Consider the following 23,604-nt stretch of genomic DNA (forward strand, 5'->3'; position numbering starts at 1 on the left):
ATGCCTTTGTTATGCATGGTGAAAAGGGACCAGAAAACATCATGAGGATAGATGCCAAAAAAGATTTGGGCATCTGGGTCTCCTCAAACTTGTCCTTCTCACTGCGCCATGAGAAATCGGCCCAAAAGGCACTCGCCATTTTACGGATGACCCGACGCACCTTCTCCCGTATTACTCTCATGGACTTCCAAATACTCTACGGGGCCAACGTCAGACCGCTCATGGAGTACGCTAACCAAGTTGTCTACTCAGGACGTACGAAAGACTTCACCCTCATTGAGCGTGTCCAGGGGGCCGCCACTAGAATGGTTGCCGGCCTCAAATCCGTGGATTACGAAACGCGTCTCGCGACGCTTGATCTCTTTCCCCTGGAGTACCGTCGCCTCCGGGGGGACCTAATTCCTACTTAAGCCGTGTTTGAACAAAGCTTGGCAAACATGTTTTTTACCGTTGACCCAGCAAACACCCGGGGGGACATAGTAAGAAAATTTTCAAGCTCAGGACACACACATTCATTAGACAATTTTTTTCATTTCGGGTAGTAGCTGCGTGGAATGACCTTCCTCCGACGGTTGTACACGCTTCTTCTCGAACCCAATTTAAAGCACTATTAGACATTTATTTATGCGAATCCTCGCGCTGGCAAGCATACTGCCCCGCGCTGAGAACATAAAGAGCAGTGCTACACCCGGTTTTTCACTTGTGCCTTTCAGGTGAACGACAGCTACTGACCGACAAGAACAAAACCGACCCGAGAAACTTGGGCAAAAGCCTCATCCTGTGTATCAATCCGTGAATCCGTGAATCCGTGACTTCCATTGTGCGAATACTGAGCGCTTCTCAGCATCGGCCACATGAATGGCGATGAAACATGTTCAAGCAGATGTCTAAGTTCGGTGAAAAGGCAAACGACCACCCACTTAGCACAACCCAGTCAGCAATATTTCCTTATATTTCCAGTTTCGGCTCCCCACCCGCATGCGTCTTCGTCTAACCCATCAGATTGTTTAACTGAGTGAGTTTTTCTATGCCCTATAGCGATTGTGTGAGCGCTAAATCGTCTTCTGTTGTAGACGAAATATGAAATTGGATTTGAAGAAAAAGGTAATATTTCCCCTAAGTATTTCGTTAAAAGTGACAGAGGAAAAGCCAGGCAGATGGAGAGGATGCAGAAGTAGTTTTCAGAGAAGAATTAGATGAATTCGGACTAAGATCTGTTATCAAACCAGATGACCAGCTTCAGCTTACAGAACAGGTGGGAAACTATTGAAAAGTGATGCCTTTAGGAACTCAAAGAAGAGGTGACACGTGTCCTAACGGCAACCAATCCACATGCACCTCAAAACATCGTTCGATTCAATTTCAAAGTAACCTTAAATGAGCTTTGGAAACCCGCACCTTTAAGGATTGCCAATATCGCCAAATTTCTCAAGTAGACCAAGCCTCGGTGCACTTTTGGCATGAAGGTCATATGTTGCTGAAGGATTCTGATGAAGGGAGACGCCAAATGGCAAGGGATGGTACACTTCCTATTGCAGGTAACAGAATGGCAAGAACTAACTCTAATTTAAAGGGTCCGTTGAAGAGGATGCAAACAAAGAGGTACATAATGACTTGTAGTAATTCATTTTAAAAGGGTGCGCTTGTTGAAACTGCTGAAGGCGTGCAACCGAAGAAATTAACCAATCAGTTCAATTTTTGTGAGCGTTCTACTCAGACTTACAACAATCCACATCGAGTGAGCACGAAAACGTGTCGCTGTATTATTTGCAGGAAAGGGGAAATATGACGGAACCTCCGCCAAGAGCCACATTCTCTGCTAATGTGACTCAGTGGATCATTTATGACGACTATGAGGCCGATCAACAGAAGTTGGTAAGGTTAGAGAAATAGTCTGGCTAACCCTTACAAGCAAGAGAAAACCAAGGAAAAAAAGGTAGCTGGTGCACAAAAGTATGAGGGAAAACAAAAGAAGAAGTCTTCACACGCCGACACTCTCGTAAGTCAGCTGTCTTGAGTTGTTCGTTCAATGATTAGAGACGATGCATAAGAGGATATCCAAGGAGACCAAAAAGTTTAAGGCATTCTGCTGTACCTAAATCATCTTCTCTACTATCAAAATGAAGTTTCAAAAAGTAATTAGGTCAGATGGCATTTTTTCAAAGCTCTGCCGAATCCTTGCAGACATCAGACTCGTGCTCTCCATAAAGCTCGAGGAGAATTTTATTAATACCGTTCATGCGATGTTTGATTTTGAAGGTGCAGCTTACTGGGACAGGTTATGTTCAGTAATGCAAGAAACCCACCCAGTCTTTCGTCACAATTATGGCTTATAATTCGGATGCTACAACACTAAGCGCATGATCCAACAACAACCCACACCATTTATTCTAGCAGGATTTGCCCAACAACCACATATGTACACTTGGTGAATATGAACCAAGGCTTATTAACCAAGATAATCAGGTTAAATTTGTAAAAACAATCGTACGGAACGTCATACAGTAGACTACGAGAGGCAGAACTTAAAGTTATATATATAAACGTACACAATACATCTGAATCTTTATTGGATATGGACTATATTTGTCATTTGTTGAAGTAATCGATTGATGAGAGTCAGAATCCTCAGGTGAAAGCGAGCAGTCTGCATGTCCTAAAAACCCTTTGCTACTGGAATTCCAAAAAGCTGAGTTCTAAAACATACGAAAGAAAAAGATGCTTGAACGAATTCTCTGCTCAAAAAGGAAGTGCAAACCACAAGCAGCACAGGCTGGTGGCACTACAGCGGTCTGAACATATTCCATATGCATATGACCATTTTGAGTATGAACTAACTGTGTATCTTAAGTCCAATTTATCTACGTGGTACAGGTAACACTAAATGAGGACGTCAAGCATAAGCTAGCAGTATTCTAAATTAGCACAGTATCTCGTCTATCGTATTGCCGTAGAGTCCTCAACAGCGTTTAAGTCATTCATACCGAAGGACGGGATGACTTTGATCAGCCCATCCAAAGACACACGTATCTTCGCCTCCTCTTCTAACATGAGAACGGTTTCGTTTGCATATTACAGATCAACAAGATTTTCTTCACAGGCGTTTTGATCACCAGGGTTTTGGAGACCCTTTGGCGTTTGTCTCATTATTTCGTCGAAGTTATTTCATCGAAGTTAAAAAGGAATGGAGAGAGTGGGGATCCTTGACGGACACCGCTTTGTGTAGTAAAGCTTTTGGAGAGCACTTCGTACACTCTCACACGTCCGAAAGCCTGAGAATACAAAGGACGTATTATGTTTACAAACTTCCGGGGCATTCCTTGGTGGGCAAGCGTCTCAAGAAGGACAGATCGATCAACCGAGTCGAATGCGCCTCGAAAATCCAGGAATACTAAAATTGTGGGTTGCTGATACATTTGGCGCTTGAAAACTTACAAAGGTCTGGAGACAGGGGTATCCACTGTTGAACTATTGTGGTGGGGCGTTGGCTAATAAACTGGGTTTTTTCTTTGCCAATAACACTAGTAGCTCTGTTTGCACATCTGTCGGTAAGCTTACATATCAAGTTGAGGAATACGATTACAAGCTTTTGTCAACAACTGAAATGATATTGCCAGTTCAGTGTTGCGAATCAGAAAGGTGCGGTGCATCCACGGTGGTGCGCTAAGTAGTTGTATTCATATGGCTCTCTAGGCACAGCTAGGGTGGTGCTGAAGTTTGATTGTGATTGGTTGTTAGGTTGTGTGGCGGCATCAATGACTTAGCTTTAGCTTCTCTTTTATTTATTTAGGAAGCCGGTATTTTTTTAAATGTCAAAAAACCGCGAAGGGTTTTCTTAAATACTTGGACCAATTTTTGAGTATCTTTTCGGGTCTTACATAAACGGGTTTGAGGCCACTAGCATCTAGACTGAACGACGATGGCCAGTGTTGTATTGATATACTGTCATAGAAGTTGATGCACCATGTTTGTGTAATGCACCATTCTTCATCCACTGTGAACAAATCAAACCAATATCTTGGGGTTCTCAAGCAAACTAATCTGCTTTTTCATTACCAGATGTAATGGCTTTTACAGTAAACATCTGGTGAAACTGGTTTCTTTACTTGTGGAACTGATCAGATCCTAAGTTTTCTACGCTAACTAAATGAGTCTTATTTGAAAAATTTGCTGTTTGTTTGTTGCTCGGTATTTCATCGCGTGCAGGTTTCACTTAATATGAAACACACTGTAACTTTGTGTTTTCAGTCCACCTGCATCATTATCACTTGTTGGGCAATAAAGTTAAGATTCTACGACAAACTGATACCAAAAATGTTCGTGACTCGTCATTGTTTGAAGAAGGTATTGTGAGAATTGCACATTCTTAAGACCAGTCGGTGTGCTTGCACGCTTGATGTCCCGCCTTTCTTCGAATTCCTTGACTAACTGCCCTGCAGGGAACAAAATGCTCTGCGGCGGGGCAGCAAATCTGGATCCATTGATAAACCTGAATTGGCGTGATTAAACCAGTTAGAGTTTCCAGCCTATTAGATGACAGATCTGATGCCCCGCCGCAAAGCATTTTGTTCCCTGCAGGGCAGTTAGTCAAGGAGTTCGAAGAAAGGCGGGACATCAAGCGTGCAAGCACACCGACTGGTCTTAAGAATGTGCAATTCTCACAATACCTTCTTCAAACAATGACGGGTCACAAACATTTTTGGCATCACAGTTTAAAGGCTAAAGTGACAGTATCTTGGTGTTATTCTGCGTGTGAATCCAATGAGTATTAGATTTATAATAATGTCAGCGAACACACTTAGTAACCAATATTAAGTTAGCTTTGATCGCAATTATTTAGTAGTTGCTTGCAATAAGTAATTGTGTCCTTGGAAGGCCATATTTGCTGTTGAAGTGATTTGCACTGATAGTGTGATACGGTTTTCTGATGAGAGGTTGTAAAAGGAACCCAAATGATTGAAAGTGACCATGCCATAAGCCAATCCACTCTCTGGCGCGTAGTACACAAGGATTAATAATCTGATAAAAAAAGTTGCACACTTCCATGCGTGCATATGTTTTTAGGCAAGAAATACTTCGAAACGTCTCTCAATAATACTGCTTTGTCCGGAAACCGTGAATAAAGATACACCTGCTCGCTGCACAATGTTCACCTCCTATGATTTCTTCCTTAAACAAAAAGGCTGCTTATTGACGTATCTTTAGATGAATAAGACTAGGTAATGTTCAATCGTTCTTTGATGCAAGAACTACCGTCTACTTTCACCTAGGCTGGTAACAATTGCGTCAAAGATTGCGAGGAATAAAATAAGGAGGGAGGTCTGTTTTCGTACGGATGACAGATTACGCAAATTCAAACCTAAAATCTGTCAGTACAAAACACAGCAAATAATCTTTCTCTCACAATATTTTGGTTTAAGACAGGAACAGTGTACACTTTCCGCTAAGTGGAGTCAAGCAAAATGCATATATGGTCACAGTCGTCACAATCCTTGATCTTATAAAAACAGACAAACCTGAAGGTAACATCCAAGTATGGTCCCTCCATGTTCACACAGAACAACTTTTGATACACACATGCAATTTTAAGCAGCACGACCATAAAGTTGAACTGAAAGCCTCATCACCTACACATTCACTCCTGGCTTGTGAGGTTCAACCGCCGTTAAAACATCTAAAGTCAACTGTTAAGCAGTGAGTGAAATCTAGTGACCAGCGATAAAGCAATCCATTGAAAAACTGTTATGTTTTCGTTAAGCTGAACCTCACACAGAGAGAATTAAAACAATGGTATCCCTTTTTTTTAAGATATTATCTGGAAAACGTAGCTAACAATCAATGATGATGTTCGGTTTTTGGAAGAAATTCAGCCGTATGACACAGGTATCACTAAAGGTAATTCAAACAGGCTAGTCTGAATTTCAGCTGACTGAGGCTTTGAGAGAGGAAATATCCTTGTTTCAAACGAGTTAAATAAACCATCGATTCCGTTTTATTGCAGTCTTGTACCATGAACGTTTATAATGCCTGAATTGTCTGCTGGGGATAGAAAGAAAGAACATTGGACATGTTCTCTGCTCTTGGCAATGTTGTGGAATATAGATAGCTCGGGTGCATTGCATGGCTTTTGTCTGTTCGCCGAGCTTGTCATTAGGATTACAAACATCTCATCATCAGTCGAGGTGAAATCGTCAGTGCGAGGTTGAGTGAATCCCTTTTTTCTCCACAAAATATTGGTTTGAGTAGCTATAATGTATTTCTCACAGCACTAAGTGAGATGCATTTTCTGACTTGCATTCTGATGACATTGACTGTAGTTGCCAATCACATACGATTATCCATTTCAACAGAATGACGACCTAAGTCGGTTCGCTCAACCAATCAAGATTTTAGAAAGAATGATTAATCAGAATACTCATGATGAAGTGGCGCAGGACTTCAAATATTACGAAGATCCTTCAGATGAATACCGGGACCAAAATGGAACCCTTTTACCCTTATGGAACTTCGCTTTTGAAAAAGCGAGAAAACTAGCCGTGACAGCACTATGCTGGTCACCACGCTACAATGACTTGTTCGCAGTTGGACATGGCTCGTGTAAGTTTTTCGTGCAATCACGTTTGGTTTTCCAAATCTGATCAGCACTAACGTCGTTAAACCTTACTTGTTCTCCAATTAGTCCCCGTATTAGTCTTAAACCCATCATAACGTTGTTTGCATTAATGAAAGATTGGGGGCCACAGAAATCGGTAAATGCTGCAAATGGTTCCATTGTTTATCAATGGAGTTCGTATGTGCGGAAATAGGCCCCTTAACTGAGTACACTGTCAGACTCTCCTGGACTAAGCTTGTTGTGAAACCCCATTTAACACTTCGGAGTCAACCCCTGCTTTGTATTCCCCACGCTCATCTAGACAAGAAGTTGAGTCCCAGACTTCGTCCCCTGTTATTGATTGCTAATCGGTCTAACTATGATCTCTAATGTTTACTATGGATACGATCTGTAGAAAATCGCTTCTAAAATTCCCTCATAGAATCGATCGGTGAAATCAGCGTCTGTTGCAGCCGCAAATGACTGGAAACTCAGTGACAAAAACTAAGTCGATGAATATAAAGCTCCCAGTGTCTGGATTCAAGGAATATCATCTACGGCGTTTCTCTGTAATGCACCGTTTGTCACTTTTATTTTGACAGCTCGACTTTACTGTTTTCTTTCAGGCCAAAGTTTGGTCGATAGCCATTCCTAACTATGGTGTATCGCACAATAAAGTAGAAAAGTCCAGCTACTACTGAAGTAATACTTAAAATGCGTATCAGCCACTACTGGATTGTCTGTGGCCACTGTCTGAAAATCTCAACTACACACCATCTTTGCCCACTTCTGGGTATAGTTTGTAGGCCAAGAGGGCTTGTCCAAGGGACTCAGCTGCATCAGGCAAGAAAAATAGGTATATCCTCATTAAGGGCAATGGAACAAAAGAAATCCGCCAGTTGTTTGGTACCAAGTGGTCTTAACTGTCTACGATGGGTAATTAACGTTCACTAGACTATCAGCCCAGAAGTGTTGTAACGCGGAATTTGTTGGAAGTTGTGCTACTTCATTCAAGCAGAGTAGTTTGTAAATAAAGACAAGATTATTGTCACGTTAAGCGCGAGCCGTGTCTCTCCTATTTGAATCTGTTTCCCCGTGATGAATGTTCAATTCTTTTAGTCACACACCATCGCATTCCATGAATTTTAGCGCTCCAGCTTTGAGGCTATTAATTTAATACTCGTTATTTCGTTTGTATACCCTTTCATTTCGCGACTACTGCACAGCCTGGCCTGAGACCAATTGATCTACTTTATAATCGGTCAATATTTTAACTCTGTTGGTATATCGACAAATCTGATTGACGATGTGGTTGTATTCCGATGAACTGATTCTGTTTCAGGGGGTGGTTGCCTCAAAGTAAGCAAATAAGTGAGCATAATCACATTTACATTCCTTTATGAAGATAATCCGAGGAAGCAACTAAACTCAGAAAGAAATTTTCAATTCTACAGAACTTTTCACAGTGAAAACCCTCCGTGTGACCAACACTGGAGCGGGAGGCATCTCACCCTTGGAAAAAACGACCCACATGAGTTTCAAACCTGCTGATTAACATTTTCTGTTTAGGGGGCCAGAAACTTGCACCTACAGCTCCGATCGTACTCACCCGATCCCAGAAGCAACAGGGGATTTAGCTAAACCAAGCTGACGCAGGTCATTCCATTTAGCCCATATTTTACAATACACCAGGCAGTAGGCTTCAGTAAAACCCTTATCTTCCTTTCCATACATGGCGCACAAACTTACACAAAATTACGATTTGTATAACTTCGAATGCTAGGCATACGATTAATTGGTTGTTCATGTTTTTTCATCGGCCTTGGGATTCGTATCATATCAATGAAGGTACTTAGGTATCTTGGTTACCATTTCAACTCAAAATGAAGGTGGACTTTTGTACAAGGCGGTCATCTGAAGTGAATCCTAGACGAAAGCTTCAGTTAAGCCCCGTGTTGACGCCACATTATTGCGCAGTGTTCAAATTCACATCATTCTACTCGTTCAGTCAGCTCAAATGCGTTTTCTTTTCATTATACGTGGTTGAAGGCAAAAGGAGACAGACTGGTTGCTGCAGTATGATACGACAAATTTGTCTTCAAAATGGTGACGCCAGTGGCAGCAGAATGACGGAAATACTCATTCCATTTTAAAGGCAAAACACCTTGATGCATCGTCTACATGGCAATCCAAAAGGTCGGAATAACCATCCATAACTTCCGTGGTAATACAGCCAATAGAAAAGCAAATTTTCGGTGAAATGAGAAAACCTTTTTCTACTGAAAAGGTTCAGTCCACAGTTTGAGCTGCATTGAGTGCAACTAAGCTTGTTTTTCATGATGCGAATCTGGCATCAGCAAAGAAACCTACCTAGAATTTATGCACGGTTGACTTGTATGTCCCATGGATGGCTCTGGTGGTGCAAACAGTGTCAGAGAGATTTTTATCCTTAAAAACGCTTGAAGTTTGCTTGAATTTCTTCATCGACTGAATGGATTAATTTTTCATTTTGTCGAAGAAATTCCATGAGGTCTCATTGAAGATCTATATTGAAGAGTGAGGCACCTGAACAGGGCCGTAATCGCGATGTGAGTTGTATTGAGCTTTGAAATGTCGGCTAATGCCCACGAGTCCCTTCTGTTGTGTTGAGTGCAAGTACTGTTTGGTAAAAACTGAATATCGAGAGTCAAATGGTAGCGCTAAGCAGAAGCACCTTGTAGACACCGACGGTCAGTTATAAGTAACGTGAGGTTAATTAGAATAATATTAGCGGGTTAAACCAACTGACAGTTGGTTATGAGCATAAGCACGGAATTCCGAACCACATGCTTTACGTGGACAAGCCAGAAAATTGTGATATAATTATGGTGCACAGCAGAAACTGACTAATGTTAACTCGAAATCTCAAAGCACCAAAGCCAGGCACAAAAAAGCAGGTGAAAATAAGGACACAGGATTGTGAGGACCAGCGAGGTCAACCGGTTCTTTCTGCAAACATACATGCGGGCTGAATCCGTTGAGTCCATTAGGCAGACTCCAAGATCGGAGAAAAGTGATACCAAAAGATAAGAGGGATGTAGGGCGTAACCAATGCCGAGTCACTTTACTTTGACATCCAGGCCCGCATCTAAATACCTACTTTTTGATATATCAAACGATTTTTTACGGCACCTCCGCATTCGGCTCATATCTGCGTACAAAATATCTGTACCCAGCATTGTGACGATAACCGCTAAACTGTAATTGTAGCACCATTTTGAAAGAACTTTTGCAACACGGTCCAAAACTTTTCAAATTAATTTGTGGAAAAGAGCCGCTAACATTCTTGCTTTCTCGCATTGACCTATCCAACCTTTTCTCTGAAATATGTCGTATATAGTGACCCCTTCAACAAAAAATAACCCAGGGATAGAAGTATGTGGGGTTTACTTCCAAAGAAATAAGTTCGTTATTTTATGAGAAGGAATTCGTTGCAGACTGTTGACACACTGTGTTTCAGGGAAAGTCCTTCTTGAGAAATACACTCATTTGCAAATCAATTCTGTTTTCAAGAGAGACTTGACTGAATCTCTAGTTTATGATATCCTACAACTGAATGTGTTGTACACAGGCCGCCTCATGATTCAGTTGGCACGATATACGAGATATCGCAGTATATTATTTTCATAAAGCAAACTACTCACAAGTCTGGTTGAAACTCTTCGACAGCTCACGACCGGTTTCACCCTTCTTGTGGCTCATCAGGTAGGCGCAGTCCCCGGTCGTGAGCTGTCGAAGAAATTTCACCAAACTTGTGAGTAGTTTCCCTTGTGAAAATAAGGTCCCTTTTGCTTTCTAAATATATACTTTTCACTAATCAGTGACTATCCAACAACTTTCATGTGTGCTGGACAATAGACATATACGGTCTTCTTTTCCATCTTTAGATCGGCGAATCATTCTGGAACAAACACCTTAGATAAGTGCGGTTTTGTGATGTTCGAAGATAGAAAACAGAAGATTGAGCAGAGTCTGAAGTAGCAGTATAAAGTGGAAAGAGAACAGCCCTGATGTTCAGATGCATAATGTCAGAATAATACATAATCCCAAAATGAAGTAGGTGACTCGTCTGCACTGGAAGCCTCATGATTAAATTAAAACTTAACGTTGGGAGCTGTAATTGCTCGGTGTCCCATTAAACCTATGGGAAACGTCGAAGGATCATGTGGAATCAGATCCTATGTTGTGCTCCCTCGAGTGCTGAATGACAAAAGTCGATCAACGCACTGGAGCTGGTTATCGGAGACAAGAAAAAATCAGGATGACTTGTTTTACTGAAAATCTTCAAGTAGTCAAAAACAAGTAACAAAACCAGATGAAATGGCAACATTTACTCCAAAAAATTCAACCGTCCGAGTATTCCTTCTTAACTTCTCATTTATCGCGACGATAGCTTACCTTCGTGACCATAACCGATAGCGGTTGGCTTATTTTCGGCTAACTGTTACTGAGTACCTACCAGAAACAAGCAGTTGCATGTCATCAACCTATTATTTCCACTCCAACTACATTCCGTCCACAGAGGCACTTAATATGTTGCAGTTTGACAGGTCAGTATTAGCAAAAACTTGTCATGGGACAGTTAGACAAATCCCTCACTTAAACGGGCGCCATAGGCTTGGAAAAGTCTAAGTATGATTTGTAAACGGTACTGTTGAAATGAGAAGAAAATACCGAAATTTTCACTTTCTCACGGTACTTCCTCTCCACAGATGACTTTATGAAGCAATCTAATGGACTGATATGTTTTTATACCATGAAGAATCCGGAATATCCGGAGTACATTTTTGAGACGGATTCGGGAGTACTTTCTCTTGATCTACATCACGGCCTGCCGCATATGCTTTGTGTGGGTTTCTACGATGGCTCAGTCGGTGTCTACAACATTAACCAGCATAAAAGTGGCCCACTTTATATGAGCACAGCAAAAACTGGAAAGCACACGGATCCTGTGTGGGAAGTACGTTGGCAACCAAATGATCTCGATGCAAACCTGAACTTCTTCTCGGTCAGTGCTGATGGAAGAGTGACTTCGTGGACGCTTGTTAAGGTAAGTCATGAGCACCACACATGTGGCCTAGGTTCAGCGTCTAGGCATATACTGCAAACATACTTTCCTGTGGAATAAATTCGCATTCCTTGAAGCTTAGCTGTTTCTTCATCCAACGCTTGATATAATAACTGCTCAGTTTGATATGACACTTAGCGTTTGTGGAATGTAACATATTTCGCCCAATTCTGTGCCCCATAATCTTGTCTTTTTTGCTACGAGAAACATTAATCTCTCACCCTGTGACCATTACGTTCAGTGTAGTTTACAACTATCGGTCTCAGGGAAAGTTCGTACTGCTGGTCACTTGTAATAATTATACATTTGAATCAATGCCCTCAAACAGAACGCATTTCACACCGAATTTCAGATTTCTTGGATGCACGATACTTAATCTTTTTTTCATCGCTCTTTTGTTCCCACTTCTAAGTAAACGAGACTTATACGAGCACTGTAGTGTGTACCATGGTACAGTAAACAGTCAGTGCAACTTCTGATAGTGTGTTTGACAACACTCTGACATCAAGTTACAAGCTTGACCAGTTCTACAGAGGTACTCTTCAAGAAATGTTGACAGTTATGAGTAGAACAAGTGAGTGAAGTGTTTTTTGCAAGACAGGGCATAACAAGTGACTACCACTGTGTCCGAACTAACTCGAAGGAAGCCAGCGTAAGAACGAGACGTAAGATGTATTTCGCATACGCTGTGAACATCTATGAGGAGATAAGGAGTCATCGGAATAGAGGTTAGGATGAAGCAGTACTATGCAACCCACAAAACGAAAACCGAAATTCCTTGTCAAAAACAACCTACAAAAATGCGATTCATGAAACTGCAGATTCGCCATGACAACAGCTCCTACTCGAAACACTTGTGTGGTTGACGAAGAAACCTGAGGAGCTGACCAACGCTATTGGAGCATGGTGAACCGAGAGCTCCAGCATCAGGATTACTAAAGTCATGTACTATTCAAGACGCTCAACAATAGTGTTTCGAAGCAAACTTCAGGACCAAAGTCGATCAGATGGCAGGTTAATAAAACCATGGCATTTTACAATACGATAACAAAAAAAATGCGACATTGTAATGCCCGAAATAGGGACTCTTAGTGATGTGCAAGAATAGGTATCAGGAACAGTATTCTTGGGTCTTGCGTTTAATTGAAAATCAAAAACGTAGATCAGGTTTAGGTATAATAAAAAATTAAGAAATGAAGTAAATTGGTCAAAACAGACCGGACAAACTATAAGTCGAGTGTGAGCTTGTCTGAGCATTTTATTGCAACCTGCTCTAAAAGTTGGATCGGTAAACTATGAAGATGGATGTTTCTGATCAGCATTTATCTGACGCGAGACAGTCTTCTCCGGTGAATGCGCCGCGGTGAAATTGATTTGGTTTTCACCTCATCGGTTTACCACCGACCACGTCAAGCCTTAGTAGTACAGACAGAAAGTTCAAACAACGGGATTTCGCACAACCTGTGTAAAAAAGCACTGCAAAGCACTAGCCGATGCCTTATCACCAGACTGGTGATCAAACTTTTTGAAGTAAACAACGAATTGCTTGATAGCTTTAAAATTCAGGAATGTCATATTACTGAAAGCAACTAGTGAATGCCCGAAATCTACTGAGACCATCAGCTCCGCCAGATGTTGACCAGACAACGTCCCCGCAATATGCAGAGCGACGCAGTCTCGCACCAAAGCCAGACAGCGTGCGTCGGCATTGGACCAAGTTCAGACAGTTTCCCTCCAATAAATAGCTTGAGACCGTCGTACTTTTGGCACTCGCACGTACGCACGATCTAGCACTCGCCTGTTCGACTGTTGTGTTCCCTTCCGTGAGTCTTTTTTTCCGGCATTAGGCACTGGAGCGGGTCAGCAACCAGATACAACAGATTGGCGAATCGGCAGGTATGACAGTTCTAGAGAAACAACTCTGAGCCTAAAGGGTAAAATCGAACATTATTATAAAATCCTGAATTTGCATTCAGGAATAAGAATACTGAATGGAATTAGAGCACGCACCAAGCAGTGCCTCCTAAAGTGTGGCTTGAAAGGATAATTGAGTTCACAGCGAACAAAGATTTTTCATCACTGTCATCTACAAATAGCGGGTTCGCCCACTTCAGCTGCGGGAACTCATACTAAATCGAGGAGACTTTTTCGCGATGAATTCATGCATATGCATTCATAGTGAAACTGTTTATGTTTGGATGTCAGTATGATTCACTGAAGGAAAACCATGTCCAGAGAAATATTTGCAACTTCTAGAAAGAATTGAGTTGTCAATGAATGTTCTCCTGTGCAGGACAGTCCATAAAATACATATGCAAGGCACGAAATCTTGATTTTCGAAGATAAAGTGACATCTCAAATTATTTCATGTTACCCGCCACATATCAGTTCATCTCAGATTTGATTCGGGTGAAAAACTAGTCAGCATTTTTACTCAAGGTTTACACCGTTCATTTGAATCATACCGAATTTGTCAGCAACATCTTCACTATCTGAGACCCGATCCTTCGAGTCCCGGTAGTTCCATACTCTGAATCTTTTTGGTTAACAAAAGTTCGCAACGCTTTACTGCTCACAGAATGACCTCTCTCTACTTATGTCGGCCGTACCTGAGGATGGACATGTCGATGCAGACACTACAGACGCGTTACCTGTGTTAGCTTACGTGACACCACTTGGGTCGGACTTGCACTGCCAATCAGCTTTCGGCATACGCCTAGAAACGGTTCATCATCGCTAGTGGACCCACAAGATGACGTTCAGAGCACTTACCTGCAATATGCGACTAAATCCCTTTCTCGATATTTGAATAGTCTATCAGCCATAAACACCGCAACCAGTTCACAGTTGATAGCTGTCGGTGATCATAACACTTTGCTGTTGTCCTCATCGTTACCATATGAAATTGCCACATTAAGTCTGCTGTGAGAGTGCGGAGTTTTACTTCCTGCAGAGAGATGATTCCACCGAAAACCCTTCAGTTACTGCTCACGTGATTTGCGAACCACCCAGTACTTCCTGATGTGTGAGTAATAAATAGTGACTTCACAAACTGCTTTGGTCTTCAGTGTCTTGTCGGATCTTGCCGATCTTAGAATGTAACGACTTCATCTTGCTTAAAATCCGCAAGTAATTCCACTATTCGTAACGAAGAAAGAAGCAGTCGGAAAAAGTAGCGAAATTCCGAGTGGACACTGCATTGCCAATAGACTGCTTTGAGTGCGAATGCCAGGACGCGCCCAGACATGGGAAAAGTACATGTGCAGAGAGTGACACATCCCAAAGGTCAAAATCGGTATGACACGTCCGGAAAGCAGGTGCGTTGGCGGAGCTCACTAAACACGGCTTAGCAACATATGACTTGAAGTTGTTCACGACCGGAACACTACTATTGGCTGTACAGAACGAACAAGTGAACGACCATATTTGGCCATTTAGTCATCCTATATATTTGCGCAGAAGTTCTGACAATACAGCAGTGTCCCGAGTTATCTGTCTTCTCCTTATCGTGTAGTCTGGCAGGCTCAGTGAAGGCCTAACCAATAGACGGCCACCCACGATACAACAGTGAACCTAGGCCAAATTTCCTACGGACCGTCTGGTCGTCTCAGTTTTGATTCGTTCTGACATTATGTCTGTCAATATTTGTCTTCCTGAAGAAAGTAAGTAAACGCCACATGATGGTGGTTGCAGTGTCGCACAAACTGCGCACCAATCCCCTATTTGCAAACCAAACGGTTCGTGCGACTGCTTCAGGTGAATTCCTAAAAGTAGGATCTATCTTTTATATAACCAAAAGGCCTAACATCGACTATCATCGGGAGCAATATAAGCCGATTCAAAATAAAAAAGTGACAAACGGTGCATTACAGAGCAACGCCGTAGATGATATTCCACTTTTTGCATCCAGACACTGGGTGCTTTATACTCATCGACTTAGTTTTTTGTCATTGAGTTTCCAGTCAATAAGGATAAATCCGCTTATCGTTATTTGCGGTTGCAACAGATGCTGATTTCACCGATCGATTCTATGGGGGAATTTTAGGAGCTATATTTTAAGGTGATAACTCATTTGAAACTGGCGTAGAGCGGCTGTACTACTTCTACTTGGGAGCTCCATTATATGACATTCACAGCACAAAATTAAGGTGTTGCTGTCCTTGGGTCTCCAATCAGTCCTCCATTTTACGGTTCGAAGCAGCCGCATTTTAGCTGATTTATGCAACGTCTTCATAGTGGACCTGGCTGTGATGTTTGAATATGAGTAGTGGAAGCATTCTTGACTACAGTGTCAGCCGTAAGTAGGTATCATTGAATTACGAGGCACCATCTGTTGAATTTTTAAGAAGCCACAGGCGATATCACTAGAGTACAGTACTACGGATTTAACCAGTTTCTTCTAAACCGTTACAGTCGGTAATTCACATTGTCCGAGGCCCGGTTACATTCAGTGAATCGACCCATTTAGTCATTATCTCCAAGGTCATTCACTCGGCATGTTCGGAGTAGAATTTCGCTGCCCTTGCGCTTCAAAGTACAATTCTATCTTTAGCGGTTCACCAGTTGTATGTTTACCATCACGTCAGGAACAGCAGATTCCACCTGTTGTAGATAATCGGAATAGCAGTGCAAAGTGACCAGAATTCATAGGTTGACGAACATTTTAACCCATTACAGGCTGTCTGCATGTCGGTTCAATTTCTTCCATTCTTCATTAGGTACTTGTGTTCCAAATTCGATAGCACATCTGGCTTTCTACACACCGTTTTTCATTAAGAAACTAAGTAACTGCACCTGCTGGTTCAAACATGACTGGCCAAATATTCATATGTGGTGTCCGAGCTCCACTTGTGCCAAGTCAAATAACTAACTATGTATATTGTAAGTTAACCGTAGTTGCCTAGTAGCTCTAAATGACTGGCTGGGTTGAATCCTACATCTATTTCATGCCTTTTACTTATGATCTTCATTTTTCCTCTGGCCTACAATGCATCACCACATAGGTTATTCGTTCTTTCTGATGGGACGTTTTCACGGCCAATTTCGGTGATCTCATGCTGGTTAAAATGTGCTCTTAAATAAAGCATCTTTCCTCCCGCAGAACTCAGCTCAGAAACCAAAAAGTAACCAGTGGCATGCCTATGTGTGCTTTTCTTACGTGTACTCCGTTGTTGTTATTGTCACCTGCTTGTCTGATGGAGGTTTTCTCATTATCCTCAGTATGTCTCAATCAAAGAAATAAACATTGGAACACCTGAATTTTGTGAGAATAACCATCAACATCAATAACATCAACATCAACAACCGACTGTTCCCCTAGAAATGCTGCTCGTCCTGGTCTATTAGACGCTAACACGCTGGAGCTGTTTTAGAACCTTGATATGTCCTCTTCGGAGAAAATCAAATATATTCCACATGATAAGGGTAGTATTACTTCTTTCATGTACCTTATACCAGTCCCGCGAGCAGGGGCGTGTCCTTGAGTTCTTGAATCCAGATATATAATAATCAGGTAAAACCCCATTGACAACTTTGGGGAACGAAAATCTCAGTGACAGCAGGATATGTCAGTATATTCGTCCAAAAGCTGAAGTAGAAAATGGCAGTGACCTCAACTCCAGGTCGATCATGCCGCCTTACAAAATAGCAGACGAACACTGTAGTATAGCCGAAAATCACCAAAGTATTGTCTCCAATGTACAAGCGCAGTTACTTATGCTGCGGAATAAATTTTGTGGGCAGGTGACATCATACCTGAAGATTTTTACCTTGAGGTACCTCGTGATACCCACGATTGTAACGTGATACCGCTTATCGAGATCGTCCTCCTAGTTACTCAAGCTCAATGATTATAAACTACTCTCCGTTGTTCATTTTTCGTTTGTCGTTTCTATTACGTTTAACACTGTGCTACAGGAAGGTGTGGGCTCAATGCACGAATGTCCAGTGAGTAGAGCGCTACTCTTCATGTTTGATTGTTGAATCGTTGTTGTCCGTTGGTTTTGTATACTTAGTTTTGAATAAAACATGACAAATTGGGATTATTCTTACTTCTAGAATGATATGGGTCAGTTTGATGCGCTTGTTTTGAAAATGGTCACGAGTTCGGGTGACAGTTCAGAGCCATCACAGCTCATCACTCTGGGTAAGTCACGTCCAATTTGATCATCCAACTATTCGCAGCATGAAAAATTAGCCTTGTGATATCAAAGCTAACAGCAAAACCTACTCACCAAAGTGACCTGACTTTACAAATTTACTCAGTGAGCCCAAACCAGGTAAAAACTCATAACTAGGTGTGGTTTCCAGGACTGAGTACAGCTTGCTTTTTTGAAGTAGATCGGTTTTCCGAACTTAGCAGATGCAAGTGGCCTACAACTGGATCGATACAACTGCACAACCTTTCTAAATAGGCTTCGCTTGAAATGCACGTCATGCAGATGAGACCAGGTGTGATATCAGACGTGTACTCTTTGGTAAAACATCTCCCTCTATACCAACACCATCTTATCATTATCAGAGTCGTCAAAGATCGTCATCGTTACCATCCATGGTAAAAACGGAAGCACCTTGGATGTTAGTAGCGGTTTGCAACGCAGCAGAACTACAAACAAAAGTTTGGTTTAAAAGAACATATTTGTCATCGAGATGTAGTCCTAATAAGTTTCTCAAAAGCCCTCCGACTATCCACGACCGGTGTCACTCCTCTTTTGGACTAATCCTTCAGGTGCATCCTCAAATTCCTATCAGTCTTGTTCCGCATTCGAAAACCAAATCGGACACACGCGGAATTAACCCATCATAAGCAGATTATTGTGGCGCTAACGGGAATGCTCAAATGAGTCTCATATGCCATTTGATTTATTGTGACCGAACATTTTGATCGGAGATGGCTGTATGGACCATTTGACGCGATATCCAAGATATCAAAGAATTTTTCCTTGATGCATGACAACTTAGAACGTTTATGAGAACCTTCGATCGTCTACTTTAGGTCCAACAATTTGTGGCTCCAGAGGCAGTCTTAAAAAGGGATCGTTGGCAAGAATCCCGTCACCAAAACGTTCATGCCGTTCAAACTGTTTAGAAACATTCTGTTTGCATACCATGGTGCCAACAATGAAAGTGGTCATAGTGACAGAATTAAGACAACCTTGTCATTCTGCTTCAGGACCGTGTGTTGACCCTAACAACGCAAAATCTATAGGTTGAAAAAGCAACGTGGCGCCGCTGCGAAGTTGTTTAAATGAATGAATTACCCAGACACACATCAGTTGGCAACCACTGAATATGAAAATTGTGAACATTTGAATCATCAGAACCAAAAAAATGGTGATCAAAATGTTTCGCATATTCCCTGAAGATGAGAATGGCGCCCCACAGATTTGTGTACTTGTTAAATACCGGGTTTTTGACCCTTTACAGATGACAGTGACCTTCCTACCCAAGCCAAAAGCAACGATTATAAAGGTTTTCTTCTTGTTTGAAAGCTTTGCTAATAGGCTTCTGTTATTGCAGATTATGACGAATCTGAATAGATTCAAGTAGGTAACTGATTATATTTCCCATTAATGGAGGCAGAAATCACCAGCACATTTATGATGGCGTGTCTCCAAATGCAGATGATGAAACGGACACACACAATTAAGGCTGTGCCAGCTACGACCAAGATTGTCTTATGTCTAAGCAGTGTCATCCTTCACCGATTTGCCGTCCATTCAGTCATATGAAAACGCAATCACACCTTATTGTCTACCTGGCAGTTTGTAGGCTATTTCACTCAATTTTGATGAGGTCTTATTTAGCAATAAAAGTTCCTTCCCACGACCAGTAGAAATTCCAACTGTTTTGTGAATAAGCTTTTTCGAGCGGGTTCAACACACAGAGAATTTCCACACGGGTGGAAGTTTTGTTGAATTACGAGCATCTTTTTATCCGTACCATTTAAATAAGACCTATTTCACCAGTAAATCCTTGCGCATCACATGACTCGACTCCATTTTCAGACTGTGGCACAGCGTTCGATTTCCATCGTACATTACCTCATCTGTTCCTGGTGGCCACGGAAGAGGGAATGGTTTACAAATGCAGCAAAGCCTACAGTTCACAATATTTGGGAAGCTATGAAGCTCACCACATGTCGGTCTACCGAGTTGCTTGGAATCATTTCCACCCGGACATCTTCATCACATGCTCGGCTGACTGGACGGTAAAAATATGGGACCATAACAAAAAGTAGGTGCATAAATTATGCTCTATGTAGCAAAATGGTACCCAGATGCATGGCATAATGTAGTTCCTTCTAGATGAAAATAATCCATATCAAATGTTTCCCAACTAATCTACCACTTAAGTAAACAGTGCTTCCTCTACACAATCCGAAATTGTGCGACAAGGTCGCTAACTACCTTCAGTTGACCGAAGTGTGAAACTAAGCTTGTATTTAAAACTCTACGGGAACAGCAAGTCCTCATTTGCGTATCAATGGTAAATAGCCCATGTCAATCCTTCGGAGAATAATGTAGATACCCTTTGGATGATTCTAATTCTGGATCATTTCATACTGAAAACTTTGGGATTATGTACGTAGCAATTAGAGTGCCCCCGGGCTTTGGCGAACTACACTCACTTGCAAACAAATTTAGTTTTTCGAGACACTCACCCGGAACCCAGATGAATCACTTGTTTATGATTTTTTTAAGTAACTGAATGTGCTACACCAGGTCAACTCATGTTTTACTCGTTCATCATCATCATCATTGTTAGCTGTAATAACCGCGTACTCGTCATACAGTGGTTGTGGCTGCCGCAGTTTCGTTCACCGATGATTTGGGGGTGGGGTAGGTAGTTGCGCATTGCAGGCGGGAGCTGATAAATTGGCGCATGGATCCAGCACTGTCAGCGGGTTGTCGAGTGGGGTGTGTGGAAAAGGAGCTATGCATTGAAGGCTTGGATGCACGAACGCCATTGAGGCGCGACTGGGCCATTTCTGACAATGTCTCTAGCCATTGATGTGGCCTGTCTCGGGGTCCCCATCCTGGAAGACGGCAGTGACCAGCGCAGCTGATATTGCTGGTACTGGCTTTCATACTTCGCTGCCAAGTCATTGTTTGACCGCCTCGTTACGATATTCGAGATATCGTGACACATGTATGGATGTGATACAATACTCATAAGGTTGTCTGGGTTTTATTAGCCTCAAAAGTGACTCACACACACCTAAAAATAACTATTTGGATATTCCACTTGAACGTATATGTATTTGAGAAATCGCAGCACAGATGGAGGCTTGGTTCTGTAAAACGCGTTCCGAATGTGTTGATATGTCAGCGGTTTATGTTGGAGAATATTCATCTCCGTAGATGTAATTAAATTGCACAAGCGTATCAGGGTTTTCAAACATAATTCGCTAATGAATATTTTGGCTTGGCTTGTCACTGTGTTTTTCAGGGATCCTGTCTTTATGTACGATCTCGGTTCCCCTGTTGGTGACGTCGCCTGGGCACCCTACTCATCCACCGTCTTTGCCGCTGTCACAGCAGACGGTCGTGTCCATGTGTACGATTTGTCTGTAAACAAATACGAACCTTTATGCAACCAGTTAGTTACGGCCAAGAAGAAGACAAAGCTGACCCATTTGGCATTCAACCCAAAATACAGTATTATCATTGTTGGCGACGATCGGTGAGTTTTGTTGATTTTCCCCGACGTCACGATAATCATCATCTTGTTCTCCCACTGTGAAAATCTTTTATTTTTCATTACCTAGTGGTCAAGTCATAAGCCTGAAGCTTTCACCAAACCTGAGAAAGAAGCCGAAAGTGAGTTGCTCTTCATTTCCTAAACATGGTCTAGATGTATTACCTTCGTTCATCTGAATGCTCTCTACCTTATTTTGCCTGCAGGTCCTTGAGTCTACGCATGCAGGTATGAATGTCAAAAAGCATTCACTTTTAGGAAGGTTAGGGTAGCTTGGTAGCTACATACCAATTCAGCGTATAAAACACTTCGTGTAAAGAACTGGAATTCTAACGGAAATATTCAAATTAATTGTTGCAATGTGAGGACAGTTTTGAAGTTTGTATTGAGTTTTCATCGTGTCAGTAGGGGCATTCTGTGCTGAAAAGCTGGGAAGCAGTTAACGTCTGTTCCATCCTTATTGGAAATCATTGGTAGTGTGCATCCCACGAAACTCGTAAAGTTTCGAACCCTTAGCCTCCTATCTAGCAGTTTGGCCGCCCAACCGGCCGACCACAAAAAACTGACCAACAATCTAATTACCTCGCGCGTAGCAGAATATCCCACCGCTCATTCTTCATTGACGGAAACCAGATCACGCGGACATGTGTTGGCTGGTTCCTTGGGTGCTGCTTGTCACCCTGCTAATCAGATGCTCCTGGTCGAACGGTTAAGTGTTGAACCTACCAAGAAACTCGTTGAAGTCACATTAATAACAGTCACGAAGTGAAACCCAGAGAGGTTAAGTGCAGAGATCATGACCAATGGACAAAGTCAGTAGATGAATCCAAGATCACAGGTCAAGCCGTCACCGACCAATCAGAACACAGTGCAACGGATAACCAATATAACCGCCCAATTGCACAGCCAATCGTGTTATGACCTCCTGCTAGCTGCAGACAAATTCATCACTATCATCATCATCATCATCATCATCATTCATTGACAGAATCCCTGAGGTCACACATTTTTAGCAGGGCCATCGCAAATTTACGATAGGTTCCATATACCGGAGAGTCAATTAACCTGAGTCCGTGAATCAACAGGGTATTCAAGAGAATTCTATTTAAATCAGATGTTACTTACCTGAGTCTATCAATGAGGATTAGAGAGTCCATCACATATCGAGATATTCAAAGAAGTGTTGGGATAATTTGGTATCTGTTTTGGTAAACGAACCGCTAAGCTTGGGAAAATTCATGCATCAGTGTTAAATGCTAGTGGTGCGTTGTTGGTGATGAGATGAAGGGAAATGTAAATTGCAACAGAAGAAAGATAGACGCTTAGCTTCTGTTAGACGTGGAGTGAATAACCGAAATTATTCCAAAAAAGAACACCAAGATATGTTACTGTGGAATGACTGAATACAGTCGGTGCCGGTCGAAATTACTTATGACTGGAACGAACAGTTCAAATTGACCAAGTTAAGGTATTGATTTACTGGTCCTGTCGTTTGTGTAAATGTTGTTTTGAATATCGTCCAACTCCCCTTCCCCTAACAAGCTTACTAGGTAAATTTATATCACAGCACAATTCACCATAATATTTCTGGTTATTTCACAGGAAAAGAAAGGCCTGGATCAGCCTAAAGGGCCAGAAATGGAAATTCGCAAGCTGGAGAAGATCTTAAGTTTGGTCGGTTAGATGGCCCGGTTTGTGTGTGTGTGTGTGTGTGTGAAGAACCAGTTTGGAATGCAACGTCGAACATCACTCAAACCGAATGGCCTAACATAAATACATGCTTAGCTAAGAAAAGCCTTCTGTTAGCGCGTCCATGGTGGGTGCCAGATTACTAGAATTCGTGGTGTGGAGTGCTCTTCAAGACAACATGTTGACTTCGACCCACATATTACCCTTCATCTGCAACTGGTATATGTGGAACTTGAAGAATGGTTGTTCTGTAACACAAGATGCTCCTTTCTTTTAACTACCCCCAAAACTTGGCCACATACAGCCCCGTCATAGAAACGGTGCCCAATTTCGAGACTAGGCCAAAGGCAGAAAGTCAGTCTGTGTTCTAGAAGGCCTATTCAGCCGAAGGCTTATACCTTTTTTGGGCCTGATAGAGTGGATCTGGTTGGATTTACAGTATGAGTCGGAGTTATACGCTATAAGCCTGAGAGAATGATTTCAGGTTGTCCTGTCTCCAGCAATTGAGTGATCCTGT

General features: G+C 42.0%; 1 protein-coding gene across 1 annotated transcript; it reads left to right on the forward strand.

The window, feature by feature from the left end:
* Nucleotides 1-1,073: 1,073 nt before the first annotated feature.
* On the forward strand, nt 1,074-23,190 carry T265_12527 (hypothetical protein; the record flags this gene model as incomplete). The annotated part of the gene is made up of 16 exons (XM_009164163.1): nt 1,074-1,104; nt 1,142-1,255; nt 1,287-1,367; nt 1,406-1,538; nt 1,574-1,602; nt 1,637-1,738; nt 1,774-1,875; nt 1,913-1,999; nt 6,318-6,597; nt 11,344-11,681; nt 17,532-17,645; nt 17,757-17,844; nt 19,706-19,934; nt 21,150-21,383; nt 21,469-21,520; nt 23,001-23,190. The coding sequence occupies 16 exons, from the start codon at nt 1,081-1,083 to the stop codon at nt 23,079-23,081; spliced, it is 2,088 nt and encodes a 695-aa protein (XP_009162427.1).
* Between the last annotated feature and the right edge of the window lie 414 nt (nt 23,191-23,604).

The sequence above is a fragment of the Opisthorchis viverrini genome (assembly GCF_000715545.1).
Source record: "Opisthorchis viverrini unplaced genomic scaffold opera_v5_3, whole genome shotgun sequence".
NCBI lineage: Eukaryota > Metazoa > Platyhelminthes > Trematoda > Opisthorchiida > Opisthorchiidae > Opisthorchis > Opisthorchis viverrini.